A 16,976-nucleotide genomic window follows, 5' to 3' on the forward strand; every position below is an offset into this window, starting at 1 on the left:
AATAGATCAAATACAGCAAGCAATACACTGATTAAGAGGAAAGAAGAATATCTAGATTGACATCTATCTATGCAGCTATAAAACGGTTAATTTCACAAAATTAGCTCCAGAAGAACTCAAGATTTTGCAATGGATGGAGTCTTAAGCATCTGCTTTATTGTGTGTGCTCTTACCTCTAATTAATTATAAAAGCAAATAAATATCCATCTATCTATCCAAGTTTACAACACAATATGCTGTTGTGAAGCCCATCTCATTCATTGGGTAGAATTTCTCAAAATGCAGTGTTTCTGGCCTTCTTAGCACAAGATATGAGTTAACAGCTATTATTTGGTGAGATGAACCCACTCATAAAGACATGTATCTAAGATGTACAAGGATAAAGACTGTTTCTTTATAGTCAAATAACATGAAAGAGGTTGGTTCATTACATTACAGTTTATACTTTATACTCAACATGAAAATAACACCCACCCATAGTGTTCTTTTTCCCTTTATTTGATTGAAATTAATGGTTCTTTACCCAATAAAATAAGAACAAGCATCAAGCAGCAAATTTGGGGACTTCCTTATGCTGGAGGATCTTCCTTTCAAGCTCATCTTTCTTGGCTCCCACTACCCTACCCACCTCCTTGCCTTGCTTCAGCAGTAAGAACGTGGGCATCGCCTGCACTGAAAACTCCTGGGCCACATCCTTAAACATACATACCCAAAATATTCAGAATTAGCAAACAAATTGGAACAAACAAAAACCGGATCAGAGGGATTTGTTGCTAAATTACATACCGAGAGCTCATCCACGTCTATCTTTATGAAATCAACGTCGGTGAACTTGCTCGCCATTTGTTTGACGAAAGGCTCCATCATCTTGCAGGGCCCGCACCATGCTGCCGCGAAATCCACCACCATCTGTATTGTATACATGCGTGAAGATACAGAAAATTATATGATATGTATTAGATGATGCCCTAGAACTCGGATCTTCAAAGGGGATGGGGAATACCAATTTATTGAGTTGTTTGGAGGCGTTGAAGTGCAGCTGCCATCGTTGAGATGAATGAAATGCAGTCACCCGAGACGGTTCGGACGACGATGACTCATCGGTTGTTGCCGCCGCCGCCCCATCGCCACCCACCACATTCGACAGAACCCCTCCCATTGCGTGCTCTTTCCCCTCTCTGTCTCTCTCTCTCCTCTCTCAACTTAAGAGGGTCAACACTCAATAGAGAACCTTTATCCCAACACAAGTATGCCACTCTGATACAGATAGCAACAAATATTCGCCACTTCCCCAAATGTTTTCAAAGGAATATATTGGACAGAATAATTTTACAAAAAGAATTACTTTTAATTAAATGTTCAATATTATAATAGATTATACAATGTAATAGAGTCATTAGTATTCAAAAAAAAAATGTCTAGTATTACTTTCAAAACATATCTGAGCGTGCTTAGCCATCTTTGACTAGTTTAAACTTATTCATTTTTTTTTTAATCTTTAATATATCTATTGGGTGAGACGCTGGGGTATAAATATTTTAATATGGACAACCGACCTATAGTGATTTGTCACAATATTTTCATTAGATGTTCAGTGAAGTTCAAAATATATATAGTGATTTAGTCTATATAACCAGTCCAATCAAAATTATGAAGGTATAATTAAGGAAGGATAAATTGAAGCAAAATGACATGAAGTTGTATTTCTCTCTCAATTTATTGATGATGTAGTATTTTAATCATATCTCGGCACAGAAATGTTCAAATCAAGTAATTCTTGAACCAGTGAAAAATAACTCAAAAGGCTACAATTTTTATGAAGATCATCAAGTTTGATTCAGATGTTACCATGGTCAAAAATGGCATGGAAGACAACAATACATAATTTTCCACAAGAGAATGTTATAACTTTGGGAAATATATTACATAAGCTTGAAGACAACTTAGAGCATTCATAATAGTAGAATTATTTTATTTATTTTTCTTTTGTGATTTTTGAGGAGTTTTTGTAAGTGTGATTAGGAAAGCGAATATGGGAGGAAAAAGAAAAAAAAATAAAACCAAATTGATTTTAACAAAAATAAAAATAAAAACAAAAACAGAAGGAATGGGCAGCGCACTTGTGACACCCACGCGGCCCGCGGGGCCCGGCAAATTTCTTCAGTGGGCCACATTTTTGCAAAAAAATACCTTCCTTGCAGAGGGATCCCATTTCTCTCTCTCTTACTTTCTCTCTCCACCATATTACCAAACACGGTTCAAAAAACTCCTATAAAATGCACTTATGTGCATGCTCTTATAGGGAGTTGGTGGCAAATTATATAAAGGAAAACATATTTTATAGATAAATTATTAAAGTGGATGAGAAAAATTTTCATTTTATTCTCTAAATCCTAAACTTTAAGTTATTTACAAGATTAGACCCTAAATCTCAACTATAAATACCCTAGTCATCTACCATTCTCATCAATCTCAAAATCACTCAAACCACTTATAGCTATTATTATCCTAGTAAGAGAGAAAATCTCTAAAGTTTCATCTTTACTACATAGAAAGAGCTTGTAATATTCTCCTTATAGTGAAAGTACCTTCTTCTTTGCCCGTGATTTTTATGTTATTGGGGGTTTTCACGTAAAATCTTCGTCCTCTTTATTATTATCCCCCATATTAGCAATTAATATTTTGTTCATATCGTGTAGGTGAGAATCAATTTTGGTAGAATGACCTTACATGTTTAGGAAAATCTCTTGTTGAGACTTCGTATTTAAGTAGTCCATTTGTGACCCACCCATGTTCTCTAAAGTTATTTTCTTGGTGTATTGTTCATAAAGTCATTATTATTCCACTATGCGATACTGTTCAAACATACCATAAATTATTCATTGGACATACGGTAGTGTTGGCCTACCGTTGACTACCCCGTAGTCATGAAACCAACAATATCATTCCTATATACAAACATTAACAAAAAACATAACTAATAATTGAGAGTTTAATAAATTATTTGTTTATATATATATATATATATATATATATATATATATATATATATATATATATTTATATATATAGGGAAGAGATCATGTGCAAAGGAGTTCTCAAGTAAAATATGGAGAGAGATCTGAACTGTTGATTTTGATATGATTAACTTGGCATCTTATACTAGCAAAAACAACATGCGAGAAAGCTTAAAAAGGACAAGACCATATCATATTGGAGATGCTATCCTTCAATGTATCCTACTCGATCATTGTATTTAGTTTTCCGTCATATCGAATTCTCTTCCTGAATGCAAGAGATACAAAACTTATAAACCTAAAGAACAAAACTTATGCACCATATGATTTTAAGTCATGCACAGTTATGCATCATACGCTGCAAAGTCATGCAAATTAATTTTAAAATTATGCACTTTAAGTTTCAAAGTTATGCACCTGAAAGTGTAAAGCTTGTGACCTTCCGTTTGGAAGTGCCACAACAATGCCATCAAACCACAAGATATCTGGCTCAAAGTCTAAAGTTATGCACTTGTAGATTCAAAGTTGTGCACATGAAGGGTCAAAGTTATGCACATCGAAGTTTAAAGTTGTGTACTTGAATGTTCAAAGTTATGCGCCTAAAGATTTAAAGTTATGCACTTCAAAATTTAAAGTTATACACTTGAACGTTCAAAATTATGCACCTGAAGGTTCAATGTTATGCATCCGTAGGTTCAAAGTTATGCACTTATTCAAAGTTTTGTACCTAAAGATTTAAAATTATGCACCCAAAGGTTCAAAGTTATACAGCTGAAGGTCTAAAGTTATGCATCCGTAGGTTCAAATTATGCACCTGAAGGTTCAAAATTATGCACAAGTAGGTTCAAAATTATGTAACCAAGGAATAAGACTTGTGCACTTCAAAGTTAGGAAAAATTACTAAAATGTCACCTCGTTTTTCTATAATTATCATTCATTTTGAACGGTTGATCTAGATTATATAAATGGTTGAGATTGATGCGCATGTTTCACCTGGGACAAGCTGCATATATGATCTCTTTTCTATATATATATATATATATATATATATATATATATATATATATATATATATATATATAGACTTTGGTGAATCTACTAAATTAGGGTGTGTTTGGTTTGTACATGGGAATCAAATACGTGGTAATTGGAATATGTTTTGATAAATTATTTTGCATGTTTGGTACTAGTAAGGTAGAATTGAAATAATTACCAATATTGATGTTTGGTTATATATGATCCTATTTAAAAATACAAAACAAAACAAAAAAAAAAAAATCAAGGTTATTAATCTTAAAAGTAGCAATGGAGTGAGGAGGCGACGAAATAAGGACGCGTTGAAATGAGAAGGGATAAGACTGAATTAATAAAATGATACATAATTTAAATTGGATAAGGAGTTTTGTAATTATAGGATAGGTAATCAAATCCTATATTGAAACCAGCTTGGTTGGCGTGAGTGGTCGTGCACTATCATCTCTTAAAGAGGTCGAGAGTTCGAACCCCTTCCGTATGGAAAAACCAATCTGGCCAGCACTTTGCGCACAAACTCAATGTTGCAAAAATCGCACCTACCTAGGCGGATTTGCGCCGACTGGGTAGCGGCAGACAATGCGGCCGTCTAAGTGATTAGCTATTTTCAGTGTTTTTTAAAATAGGTTATTTCGCTCAAACCTACACCATTTTTAATAGTTTAGTGCTAACTATTAAAGTATTAAATAATTTCTAATTACCAAGTCTTAAATAATTTTTTTTTTTTTAAACATCTTTTAATTTTTTTTTTTTAAAAAAAGGCGCCCGAGGAACGCCTAGCGATTTTTACAACCTTGCTCATACTTCAAATTCCACCAACAATATTTGTTTGCCTATATACTGCCAAAAATCTCATTATGGATCCTAAACCAATAATTTCCTTTTTCATAACACATAAAGCCACATTAAGAAATGAACACATAGTATGTAGGGAAAATCACACTTTTGGTCTCTCAATTAATACCCCATATGTAATGTGATCCTTACTTCTCAATTTAGACAGAATTGGTCCCTCAATTATTTCATTGTTAGTCAATTTAGTCCTAATATGAGTGGTGTTAAACGGATTAACTCACAGAAGGACTAAATTGGCTAAAAGTGAAATAATTGAGGGACCAATTCTGTCCAAATTGGGAAGTGAGGATCACATTGCATATGTGGCACTAATTGAGGGACCAAAAGTGCAATTTCCTTAAATTATATATATAACTAATGTAAATTTTATTTAGGGAAAATCGCACTTTTGGTCCCTCAATTAGTGCCTCATATGCAATGTGATCCTCACTTCCCTATTTCGACATAATTGGGCCCTCAATTATTTTCCCGTTAGTCAAGTTAGTCCTTATGTGAACGGTGTTAAATGGATTAGCTCACATAAGGACTAAATTGACTAACGATGGAATAATTGAGGGACCAATTCTGTCCAAATTGGAAAGTGAGGATCATATTGCATATGTAGCACTAATTGAGGGACCAAAAGTGCAATTTCCCCTCGTATGTATCATTAATGTATTCACCTAATAACCCAATAGGGTAACTCAAGCTCTCTTTGTGTGGAAGAATTCTGAAATAATTCAGGTTCGATTCCCACAAGTGACAATTCTCTTTGACCCAACTCCTGTGCCTCTCGGAGCGAACCGGGTGGACCTAAACCGTTAAACGGACGGAGAAAGATCCAGACCACATTGTGATTTACACCCAAAAAAAAGAAAAAAAAAATGTATTCACCTAATTAAAAATCATGACAAGTAGTTTTACTACTGTAATCAAGTACTCATCATATAAAAATAAAAGAAAATGCTTCTTTCCCTGTATGTTTTTACCTCCTAAAATCCCTCCTTAATATTACTCAATTAAAGGGACCACTAAATAACATAATATTGAATTGTCAAAGCATTTTCATTAGTGAAAATAATAATTTAGCTTTTTCCAACTCAAGCGGTAAAAGAAATGCAGTCAAAAGTGGAGGGGTGTCGAGCATTAATCAAAAATAAATTTATTAAAAAACAAAACAATATACATGAAGTGGATTGATTAAAAGAAAATCTCAAGCCAACCTCTCAAATCGTAGGATCCATCAAAACAGTTTCATACAGGGATCAATATGAATATGGGGACTAGAAACTGAGAAAAGAAAATTCATAGGTTTGTCCAACCACCTAGAATTATTGTGTCAAAAACACCTAATAAATAAATTGTTTCAAAAAATGTTGTTCCTCAACTTGGGATTATATTCATCTTGTTTAACTAATTGCAAACCTTATTTATGGTTTGAGAGCCAAGGCAAGTCCAAACTTTGGAGACTTGTCAACAGACTTGGTGTCCAGTTCTCCCGATAGTGTGAAAAGGGACTTGGGACGCCACTCATGCTGGATTAGAGCACTGGCCTTTCCAAAGTTGTTCATCCGTGCCTTCACTGTGGTCAATGGATCCAACTGATGCTGGGTACCAACTATTATGGTATTCATATTAGTTGAGAAACTATGGGTCACCTCCACACCAATGAAAGTATTGGGTTTAGTGTTTTGGTAGTACGAGGCACTCAAGGTATCACCCTTGTCATTCCTGCACCATTTTTTATCCACATTAATAATGTAAGATAAATCATAAGATCAAGTATGCATAAAGGTATGCAGTTGAGAAAAAGTGTGTCAAATAGAACTCTAAATTGTTGTTTCTCATCATCTCTACCTTAAGACAAAGTAAATTTTTAAAGCAAGATGGTATTTGAGCAAGTGAAAAAAAATGAACAAAGAAACCACTTACAGTGTCAAGGCAGCAATAAGGTCTGAATTTATGAAACTCAAGCCAGCATTATATTTGGTGAAAGTCCCGGTCTTGGAGTCAAAGGACACATCAGTTCCAAGTGCAAGAGAATTAGTTCCCAGTACAGTAGAGAAGCTGACAATGGGATTGGCTGTCAAACCAACGCTGGTGCTTATACCAGCATAATCATGTAAATATTGAATTTCAAGCTGTCATGACAAGGAAGCAAGTAAGAAACATAAAAATGAAACTAACACTCAAAAAAGCATAAAGACAAGTATGGTTACTTCAATCCTGTCATGGAAAACTTGATGAAAACCAAAAAATAAGAGCTACTTGCCTTTCCCGATCTTTGATCAGGAACTCTGAAGTTTAAAATGGTCTTCAAACCAGGAACAGGTTCATTAACTGTGATAGTTGTAAAAAGCTGAAATTGGAAAGACAAAACAATTAGAGGACGTAATTTCCAATGTGTCTCAACTGCCAACCAGTAGAAAGCATACTAACATGCAAGAACTACAAATTAGCTATCTAGATCATGATAACTCTATAGGTTCATAATCTTTGCTACTGTTTGTTATTGATGTACAGAAAGACTTCACATAATACACAGGTTGCAGTGATCATTCAATACCCAGAATTCTGCCCCAAGTTATGAGCAAATAAGAAAAAAATTTGAATATTTCTAAACTAAAAAGGATAAAGGAAATATAAGAATAATGAACATTTCTACGACATCATACACTGAACTACTAACAATGGAAATAAGGAGGTAAAATGGCTAGATAACATCCAAGGAAGGTATTGATTTTTCTCTTCAGCTGAGATAAGTAGCTTGAAGTCTTGAACACCCTTAATATTTCTAGACTGCATACCATGTTGTACAACAGAAATTCCCAAAACTAATGTTAGAAGGTTGTTAGAGGAGTTCTCCTAGCTAGGCATTTGAAATTTGAAATAAGTGGTTGGGGTTTCCTATGAGCTTGTATATAAGTGTAGGTTTCCCTGTACTCATTCATTCACTGTATTTCTCTATCTCAATATACACTTCACTATTTAGAGTTCAACAACTAATGCAAAAGCTAGACGCAAGTACACACAATTGAGCTACGTACAGATAACTAGAAGATCATGAGAAAACAATAGGCATCACTGAATCAGGCGTAAATGGGGAGCTCACATTAGAATTCGTGTCCACTTTAATATCAGTGGTGATATTCTTGTTCTTCAACTGTGTGTTGACATCTGCTACAAAGAAATCCCCTTTCTTTGATCCAGATGAAGTAATAGCCTAGAAAATAAAGTGAAGAAAGCATTAATTTGTGTGTAAGCACTTCGCAACAAGAGGTTAGAATATAAGTGATTATCTACAAATTATACATACATGAGCAAATGAAAATATTTTAAATATAAAATATACACCTCTTCATGGACACAAAATGGATCCAAACCCTCTAAACAAGTGCATGGAAGTAGATGAGTACATAAGAAACATCAACTATGAGTTAAACCAGCCAATCCAAAGCAATTTTACTTGTAGCTACATAAAGAACTACATTAATCATGCTCATTATAGAAAGATTGCTGGGGATAATACCCCTGGCACATCAAGGCCTAGTCAGACCAAAAGCCCAAATGATTTATCTGCCCAAGTTAGCCCTATTTAAGATCCAACTTCCATGGTGTAACTCTTCTTTTCTCTTCACCCTCTTCATAAGTAATGGAGCTCAAGACTTTCAAACAAGCTCAATAATGTAAATGCATTAATACACAAGCATACCGGAATCCTTCACCTTGGCTTAGCCCAGAAAAGCTCATGGTTTTTCTCTTACATCTTTCCATGTTAAAGTCATATCTTTGTGTACACTATTACTTATCTACAATTCTTGTAGGTTGGGTTGGGCCTATAGGGTCTTTAAACAGCAAAGAAGATGAGTACAACAGACAGCAAGAGCCAGAAGACTTAAAAAGAAATGTCACTAAACACAGAAATCACAACATGTCTCCAGTCCTACTGCATTTTACTTTAACTCGTATACAGAATAAATACACAGTAAGAAGCATGTTTACCAGTTTTTCAAAACTCAACACTTATGTTATCAATTCAATTATATCCAAACCGTAGCTAAAACAACGATAAGCACTCGGATCCGAGAAAAACGAAGAAAACTCACAACTCCGGTAGGAGAGTAGGTAGTGATTGTGAACTTGTGGTCTGTCTGGTAATCTTTGTATAGAAGATCTAATTCAATCAAAACACACAAACATTAAAATATACGTAAATTAGCGCAAAAAAGCGGAAAAAACTGAAATCAACATTAAAATGTAAAATTCAAAAAACACCATATTGCATGCGAATCAAAATAAAAATAAAAATAAAAAACGCTATACTTCATGCTGCAACTGAACCAAATCTGAGATTTGATTTGTATATGCATCTATAGACACTATGAATACACATAGCGTATATAGAGGGAGATAGAAGAGACCTCGAGCTTTCTTGCCGATGTCGGAGTAGAGACCCGGACCCTTGCCCATGGTTGAAGTGAGAAATCGGAGATCAGAAATCAGGGAGAAGAGAACGAGAGCGAGAGCGAGAGCGAGAGTGAAGATGAAGGATGCGCTTTTCAGCAACGTGAGGCGGAATGTTCCTGCTCACAGCCTTATTTTGAACGGTGGGCCCATACGTGTACTTCCAAATTCCCATGCATATGAGCCTTTAAAGTGGAACATGTGCGATTTGTTTGTTTTTTTGGATAGATAATCACATATGAGGTCCTAGAGTTTTTGCACTTTTGGTCCACACTATGATAACACTATTAGATTGATCAATGAATTTCAAATCTTGTAATTTCAATTCATGTTTATTATTATTATTTTTTACAAAAATGATCCTTCTAGTTTATTTTTCATCAAATTTTCATCGGAGTAAGAATCATTTCTATCTCCCAACTTATAAAACCGACGTCGTTTTAAATCAGGGTGCACAATGCAAACGACGTCGTTTTGAATCAAGACGCACATTGCAAACGACGTCGTTTTGGATTTGGGCACACCAATGCATTGTACGCCTTGATGCACGATATAATTTGCCGCGACATGGTGTGTTTGCCGGTAGACGTAGGAAAAGTTTTTGAAATAGACTCCCTTAGAACAACATTATCAATGTATATTTGGGGAATAATGTCAGATCAATTTTCTCCATTTGAGTTATTTCTAGATGTGAAGTAAGAATAATAGAAAAGATATTTGTCTTGCAAAAGTTAGAAAAAAAAAAAACAAAAAAAAAGAAAAGCAACAAGTGTCAAACGTGCACAGCCAATAACCACACGAGCGCGTCGCACGCGCTGCTGACTCTATTACATCGCCTCCACTGAGACTCGATCGCATGACCTCCCATATGGAAGAGGTCACTATAGAAGCTCTTAGAAAATATTTTCCATCCAATCAACCAGGGTAAAGTTTCCACTTGGTAATAACTAATAAATTTACTGTGAGCACACCGTAAAAAACCAACTTCTAAATTGGTAAGCCTAGAACGTTTAATCAGACAAATACATATTTTCGTAGCCATAGAGGCTTGTCTTACATTAAACTACACTACATCACCAGCGTTCAACTTGTCCAATGAAATACATCACATATAACACAACATATAGGTAATCCAATTTTCTTCCCACAGCAACAACACTAGAAACATTTGCATCTTCAGTTTTGACAACTACTGGACCCTTAAGAGCTCTCTGAATCATTCCCCGAATCCACGTTTGTGGGTTGTGCATTCTTGTAGTCACTGATCTCATCACTGTAGCGTTTCTTATCGGCCCGAGCCATTGCCTCGTATGGCTGTTTCTCCTCGGCTACAGAGAAATTTGACAAAGTTAGAGACCACAATGAAAACCAGAAATACACAATAAAGAAGTTGCAGAAATGGTGACCACACCTGACATCTTATTCCATTTATCTCCAAGAACCTTTCCGACCTCTGTGAATGCGATTCCAGGATTTGTTTTCTTCACGTTCTGCAGGTGGGAAAGAGAGAGCAATAGACATTAAAACAAATAGAGGCAAGCAGCTATCAATCGTAATGTTTAATAACAAATTCCGTTCACTTGACAAGGTTACTCACAACTATTGAGTATTGCCCAACAGGAGTGGAGGGATGGCATGGTGCATTTTACACCTCATCAGAATTAAATGTGGCTATGTATACCACAGCCTTGCCAACATCCTCTCTAGTTATTGTGAAAAAGACAAGAGAGGGGGGGGGGGGGGGGGGGGGGCGCACTTTTATGGACAAAATGTGCAATGACCATAGTCCTACAATGGAAAATATTACTTGGACTCCCAAGTTCTACCCCTACTTTTACTCCCTCACTCAAAATTTTGATGTTGACATTTTCGTTGTAAAAACTCTCCTACAACTCCTAAACTATCAAGATGATCCCCAAGAAGCTCACACATGCTTAAAATAACACGCTGTAAGATAAATACCAAAAGGACTTCATAACTATATAAAACATAATCACTGTACATATACCATAAACCTTTTAATATCATCAGGATTCCCATGAATACTTCATAAAATTGTCTGGTAAGAAGGGAAGCACATGGCAATGTGATGCATGCTCTGTGGGTGTGGATATGATGCAGGAAGGCAACAGTATTTGGTTCGCTGGAAAATATTTGAAGGGAAGTGGAATTGAAATTCCATGGAAAATAAATTCCAAGAAAATAGATTCCATTGTTTGGTTGGTGGAAAAGAAATTACTGGGAATATGAGTTCCATTGTTTGGTTGAATTTGGAATGGTAAAGAATAATGATTACAATGACAAATATAACCCTACACAACAATAATAATAATATAATAATGAGAGTAATTAATAAAGAATGATGAGGGTAAAATAGTCATATTAGTTTTCCATGGAAAACAAAATACCTAGTATGAGCTAGGAATTTGTTTTCCTCATTCTCAAGGAAAACATTTTCCATTAGGAAAACATTTTCCAATGGAAAATGTTTTCCATCCAACCAAACAACATAAAACATCATTTTCCTTCACCTTTAGGAAAACATTTTCCATGGAAAATGTTTTCCATCCAACCAAACACCCCTGTACTGTATTAATTAGATGTTTTAGTTAGATTAGAATTGGTTAACAGTTAGATGCCGTACTCCTTCAGGTGGCAAAACACTTCTTCCTATTCCTTCTTCTTCCCATGCCGACAATGGTGCCGTAGACCATAACACAATGCAAACTAAATAGTTGTACACAAGAAATACCAACCTCTCTTTCATTATTTGAAAAGAACATGAAAGCACTAATTGCCCTCTTTGGAGCATTTGGGTCCTTCTTCTTCTTCTGTTTCTTCTTCTTTGACATGTCATCGTCAGCTTTTTTCCTGCTTGTAGATGGTTTAGAAGTTGGCAGATCTTTCTTGGCCTTCTTTTTTGCAGGTTTCTGAATTCACCATAAATCAAATTTTTGAATCCATCTCAATCAATCATATATTCATATTATAACTGGAAGGAGTAAAATTTAGAAAAGCTCACCTCTTTCTCACCACCACTGTCACTGGCATCAGATCCTTCTTCCCCAGAATCATCACTAGGAGAGCCCTCATCATCCTTGTCGGCAACAAAATCTTCATCCTGGAAAAAAGTTTATAAACAAGCTTCCTAAAATTACCAAACACCCCCCCCCCCCCCCCCCCCCACAAAAAAAAAAAAAAAAACCGTGTCCCCCAACACACACAGAAAACATATATAGCAAATGATTTACCTCCTCATCACTATCATCTTCTCCAGCTTCATTCTTAATTCGTTCAAGATGTGGATCAACAGCATCATCATCATCTTCCTGCAAAACAGCTGTAACACCATCTGCTGGCCGGACATCTCCAAGGTTCATTATTTTAAGACCCTTTGAACTGCATTTAACAATCAATGACTAAGAAGTGCTATACAACAGGATATTTCATGAGCATTACTGGGAAAGTGGTCTAGAATGCCTGCTAACCTGATGAAATCAAAAAGATTATGGTATTCATTTCTCTGGATATTCCGGAAAAGATGTTCTTGTTCAGTCTTAAGTCTGACAAGAAGATCAAAGTAATGCATATTTGCTGTACCAGCAGCATGCCTCTCAAATTCCACATAGTCAATCTATGTGCATGTAAAACCAATACTGTCAGAACCGAGAAGTCCTCTAATACTGTAATCACAAAACTAATAGCTATGCAGCAGCTTTAAATGTTACCTCATCATAAAGAATAAGGGTAGGAGGTTTAGGTAGAAAGAAGAACCCCTTTTCAAGTGGATAGAGGAGTCCATCTTCAGCTTTCAAAGAAGACTTCACAGCTAAATACTTCTGATAACTACGGAACTTCCCATGTCCCGTGATTTTAGCACCAGACAGGCCACGTAATATTTTAGTAAAGACATCATGTACAAGTCCCTAATCATCCAAGGCAAGAATCCAGAATAGGTAAGTAGAAATTATGTCTCAAAAGTTAATAGATGTACCTACTGTAAAGCATAACCCAAGCAATAATTTCAAGGTTAACAAATAAGATAATAAAAGAAGGCCCTACCCACTATGCAAGGCCCCTGCAGCATGTAGGTCAACCAAAATAAATAAATAAATGTGGGTGTGGGTGTGGGTGTATGCACATACAAATTTACCTTATATGTTAGCTCTAGCTTGTCCTTGTATTTGCTATTCAAAAGATCTTCATTCATTGTCAGAGCAGTGTCTACCACATAATCTGATTCAAACTGCATCATAACATGAAAATCAGTGCTTTTCAGGTGCTCTATAGTTTAAGACTATAATTATTTAGAATGCAGCACTTATACCTGCAAAACAATATGTGGGTACAGGGTTTGGCCCTTTCTAATTGGTGGATCGAGAGTAACAACCACAAAAGTGTGCGGTTGACTAACCTGCACAAGAAAATAACTTTTTGGTGAGAAATGCAGAAGAAAGAGGGTAAAAAATTTCTATGTAGGTAATCAAGAAAAAGCAAACAGTAGAAGACAGAACCTTGGGCAATAAAAATATGCGGACAACACTGCTGTACTGAATTTTAAAGTCATTAGCTTGCCCTTGAAGACGCAGGAATGAAAGGTGAAGCTCAACATTGTATCGACCCCTGCAATGGCAAAAGGCAAATGTCAACTATTACAAGCAGAGCCAACTATAACAGGATAGTCAATGACATGACAAGCATTCAAACATCTACCTAGGAGTGAGTATAGCAATCCCATCAAATGTAACAACAGCTTCTTCCCCATCCGTAACATCAGCCATAGCCACAATTCTATCACGGAAGACCTATTTGGAATTTCAAATATTCAATTGCAACTAAAAGAAAAGGTATTCCTTCTCCTGGTAAAAGGAAAAAAGGATATATATATATATATATGTATATATATATATATATATATATATATATATATATATATATATATATGTATATATATTTCCAATTGCTGTCTCATTTATTGGGTTGAGCATTTACCTGAGCAGGAGGGTGGTTTTCATCACCAACAAACTGAGTATTTGAATTAGGTATATGAAAGCTTATTTCCATCAATGAATCTTTCTGAAATCATAACAAAAGAGTGGCTACGTTCTTAATAGGGCACCCCAATAAGAGTGAAGTATTTTTTCTTCTCCAACAATTCAATAAACATGAATCTAGAAAGCAAGGAAATAAACAACAGGCCATATCAACCTATAAACAATTAGATGCCAATATGCCACTTATATTATAAAAAGGTACGCAGCAAGGTTACAAACCTCATTTGCTCCAGTTGTATCATCTACATGAAACTCCAACATGACATCATTTTTCCCCTGAAGCTGTGTTTGTGAGACATCAGCTAGTGATATCTCAAATGCTTGCTTAGAACCAACAAGAAAAGTAAGCATATTCCCTGAAAAAAGAAAGTGAACAATTAAATGCCAAACAGTGAGAAGATGTGCATATGAAACCAACTAACAGTAGCCACAATAAACAGAGAAATAGATGGTGCAAATATATGAGCACAAACCAGTTAGATCAACTTCTCCCCAGTTTTTTCCACTCACAGAGAGTTGCTTCTCCTCTGGGGTTATTCCATAAGAGTTCTGGAAAAAAGCTGTCAGACTTGAAACATCCTGCAAGACAGAAGATAATAATCAACCACTTCAGGCTACAACCTAACAATCTCTCAATGATAACAAGATTATTGCCTCTGCAGTCAAAGCATGTTTAGTTAATCTTCTAAAAATTAAAATTTTGAGCATTTGCGATTAGCATGTTACTATCAGCAATATCAAAAGTTAAATTAACTAGGGAAATAAAAGGGTAAGCACCTACAAAATGGAAACTTTACCTGGTCACGAAAACCAGTAAACTTATAGTAAAGACCATCCTTAATCCGAACACCAAGCTGATTAGATCGAGGAACCTTCATCCAGGTAAGCCCAGCGATATCAGACTTGTCCACTTCCACCGCCTTACCACCACCAGCCTTCTTCCACAGAATACCCCCTGCATGAACCTTAAGTTGCCCAGGGTTCTATTTTTCCCAGGTAGACGTATCGTTAATAGATAGCAAACCAGTTAAATAGCAATTCAATAGAAATAATTTGTCCAGTAAATTAGGCTCCCCAAACAAGAACTGTTAGAAAAAAACAAATTTCAAGAACTAAACCCTAGAAATCCTGAAAACAATTTTTCAACTAGATTGAATGAGAATCAGATGTATTTGTCTTGTTTTAAAACAAAAATCACATATTTAGACCAAAATAAAAAGCAAGCCCTTAGAAAGGTACTGAAATGACGAAAAAAAAAATAGAGTTCGCAGCAAAGATATTAAGCTTCGAAACCATTGGAAAAACAAAGACGGATACAAAAAGAGTGAAAGAACTCACCGTGCCTCCACGGCCACCGAGAGAGATACTGTTGAACATATGGCCGTCCGTCATGGCGACTTCGAAGAAACACTGGAATTGAAGTGAAAACGGAGCTTTAAGCACAGTGCGCACTCTGAGGGTTTGGCGCGAAAAAGGAAAGAGATCGACTGTGAAGCCGGTCAGCCTAAGTAAAAACTCTCCAATGTAAATTGTACACTTCGGTTGTAGGGTTTACAAATTATTCCCCAAATACAGTATCTTTCTGGAAATTTGACTGTTGTTCCCAGCTACAACATCTTTGAAGAGTTTGACTAAAATAGAGAAGATGATAGTGAAATGAAAAAAAAAAAAAAAAACAAAAAAAAACAAAAAAACAAAACAAAACAAAACAAAAAAACAAAAAACAAAATTTGATAAAATAAAATTACAAAAAAGACAAAGATTTACGCTTAGGACATCCTCAATAGTGATAGGATTTTGAGGAGATTTTACAGGTGTGATTAGGAAAGAGAAATTGGTGAAAAGGAAAAAAAAATAAAAAACAAAATCAAAAACTAACAAAATCTTCTCAAAATCCCTCAAAACCCCCTAAAATCCCCAAAATCCTGACAAAATCCCACAAATAACATAACTACCCCAACCTTATCTCTTCTCTCTCCTCTCTCCTCCACTTCACCCATTTTACCTATAAACAACATAAACAATCTCCCTGTTGGGGTTGCTCTTAGTGTGAGATTTGCGCCTCACCCGAAGCACATTTTCTTCTCTTCTTTTTTAGTGGGTCCCACTATGGAGACAAAAACTCAACTTCTTCGACAAAAATTTCTTTTTTTCTCTCTCTTTTTGCCTCTCCTCCTCTCTTAAAAAATCACACCAAAATGCATTGATGAGGGTGTTCTTAGGATATCTCCAATAGTTTTATTTTTGCACAAGATTTTAGGTGTCATGTAGAAAAATGGGGAGAAAAAAAGAAATAATATTTAATGAGATGACGACCACCATCAATGCGCCCACTGGGCACTACTGCATATTTCTTTTGTTTTCTTTAATTATACCGTGGGGTCCACTGCAGGAGACAAAAAACTCCATTTAGGCTGTGTTTGAAAATCCAAAAAATGATTTCTGTAAATTAATTTTTTGAATTTCCCATGTTTGGATGACATTGGAAAACTCAGTCAACGGAAAACAATTTCCGTTGACTGGGGAAAATCAAGCTAATTTGGCAGAAAATGACTTACGCCTAATTTTGGTGGAA

The 16,976-nt window shown here is 35.6% G+C and overlaps 3 protein-coding genes across 4 annotated transcripts; all 3 read right to left on the reverse strand.

Moving 5' to 3' along the window:
- Positions 1 to 237: 237 nt before the first annotated feature.
- Positions 238 to 1,270, reverse strand: LOC109158273 (thioredoxin H2). 2 transcript variants are annotated; one of them, XR_002050348.1, is made up of 4 exons: positions 1,004 to 1,270; positions 787 to 909; positions 471 to 694; positions 238 to 439 (listed from the first exon to the last, which is right to left on the reverse strand). XR_002050348.1 is itself a non-coding variant. In XM_019306184.1 (3 exons), exons 1-3 carry the CDS (start codon positions 1,157 to 1,159, stop codon positions 545 to 547), a joined length of 429 nt encoding a protein of 142 aa, XP_019161729.1. In that variant the 5' UTR covers positions 1,160 to 1,270; the 3' UTR covers positions 238 to 544. The 2 variants fall into 2 exon arrangements, 1 of the variants encoding a protein (XP_019161729.1); XM_019306184.1 differs by having other exon boundaries at positions 238 to 694.
- Positions 1,271 to 6,033: 4,763 nt separating this feature from the next.
- LOC109157975 (mitochondrial outer membrane protein porin of 34 kDa-like) lies at positions 6,034 to 9,500 on the reverse strand. Its single transcript, XM_019305782.1, has 6 exons — positions 9,305 to 9,500; positions 8,990 to 9,057; positions 7,996 to 8,106; positions 7,156 to 7,242; positions 6,816 to 7,024; positions 6,034 to 6,614 (listed from the first exon to the last, which is right to left on the reverse strand). The coding sequence occupies exons 1-6, from the start codon at positions 9,351 to 9,353 to the stop codon at positions 6,314 to 6,316; spliced, it is 825 nt and encodes a 274-aa protein (XP_019161327.1). The 5' UTR covers positions 9,354 to 9,500; the 3' UTR covers positions 6,034 to 6,313.
- Positions 9,501 to 10,281: 781 nt separating this feature from the next.
- LOC109158284 (FACT complex subunit SSRP1-like) lies at positions 10,282 to 15,969 on the reverse strand. Its single transcript, XM_019306195.1, has 16 exons — positions 15,740 to 15,969; positions 15,199 to 15,384; positions 14,875 to 14,980; positions 14,621 to 14,757; positions 14,340 to 14,423; positions 14,061 to 14,152; positions 13,862 to 13,970; positions 13,675 to 13,761; positions 13,501 to 13,593; positions 13,076 to 13,273; positions 12,836 to 12,981; positions 12,599 to 12,746; positions 12,370 to 12,468; positions 12,104 to 12,277; positions 10,759 to 10,837; positions 10,282 to 10,675 (listed from the first exon to the last, which is right to left on the reverse strand). Exons 1-16 carry the CDS (start codon positions 15,791 to 15,793, stop codon positions 10,548 to 10,550), a joined length of 1,920 nt encoding a protein of 639 aa, XP_019161740.1. The 5' UTR covers positions 15,794 to 15,969; the 3' UTR covers positions 10,282 to 10,547.
- Positions 15,970 to 16,976: the final 1,007 nt, after the last annotated feature.

The sequence above is a fragment of the Ipomoea nil genome, unplaced genomic scaffold, assembly GCF_001879475.1.
Source record: "Ipomoea nil cultivar Tokyo-kokei standard unplaced genomic scaffold, Asagao_1.1 scaffold2805, whole genome shotgun sequence".
Classification (NCBI taxonomy): domain Eukaryota; kingdom Viridiplantae; phylum Streptophyta; class Magnoliopsida; order Solanales; family Convolvulaceae; genus Ipomoea; species Ipomoea nil.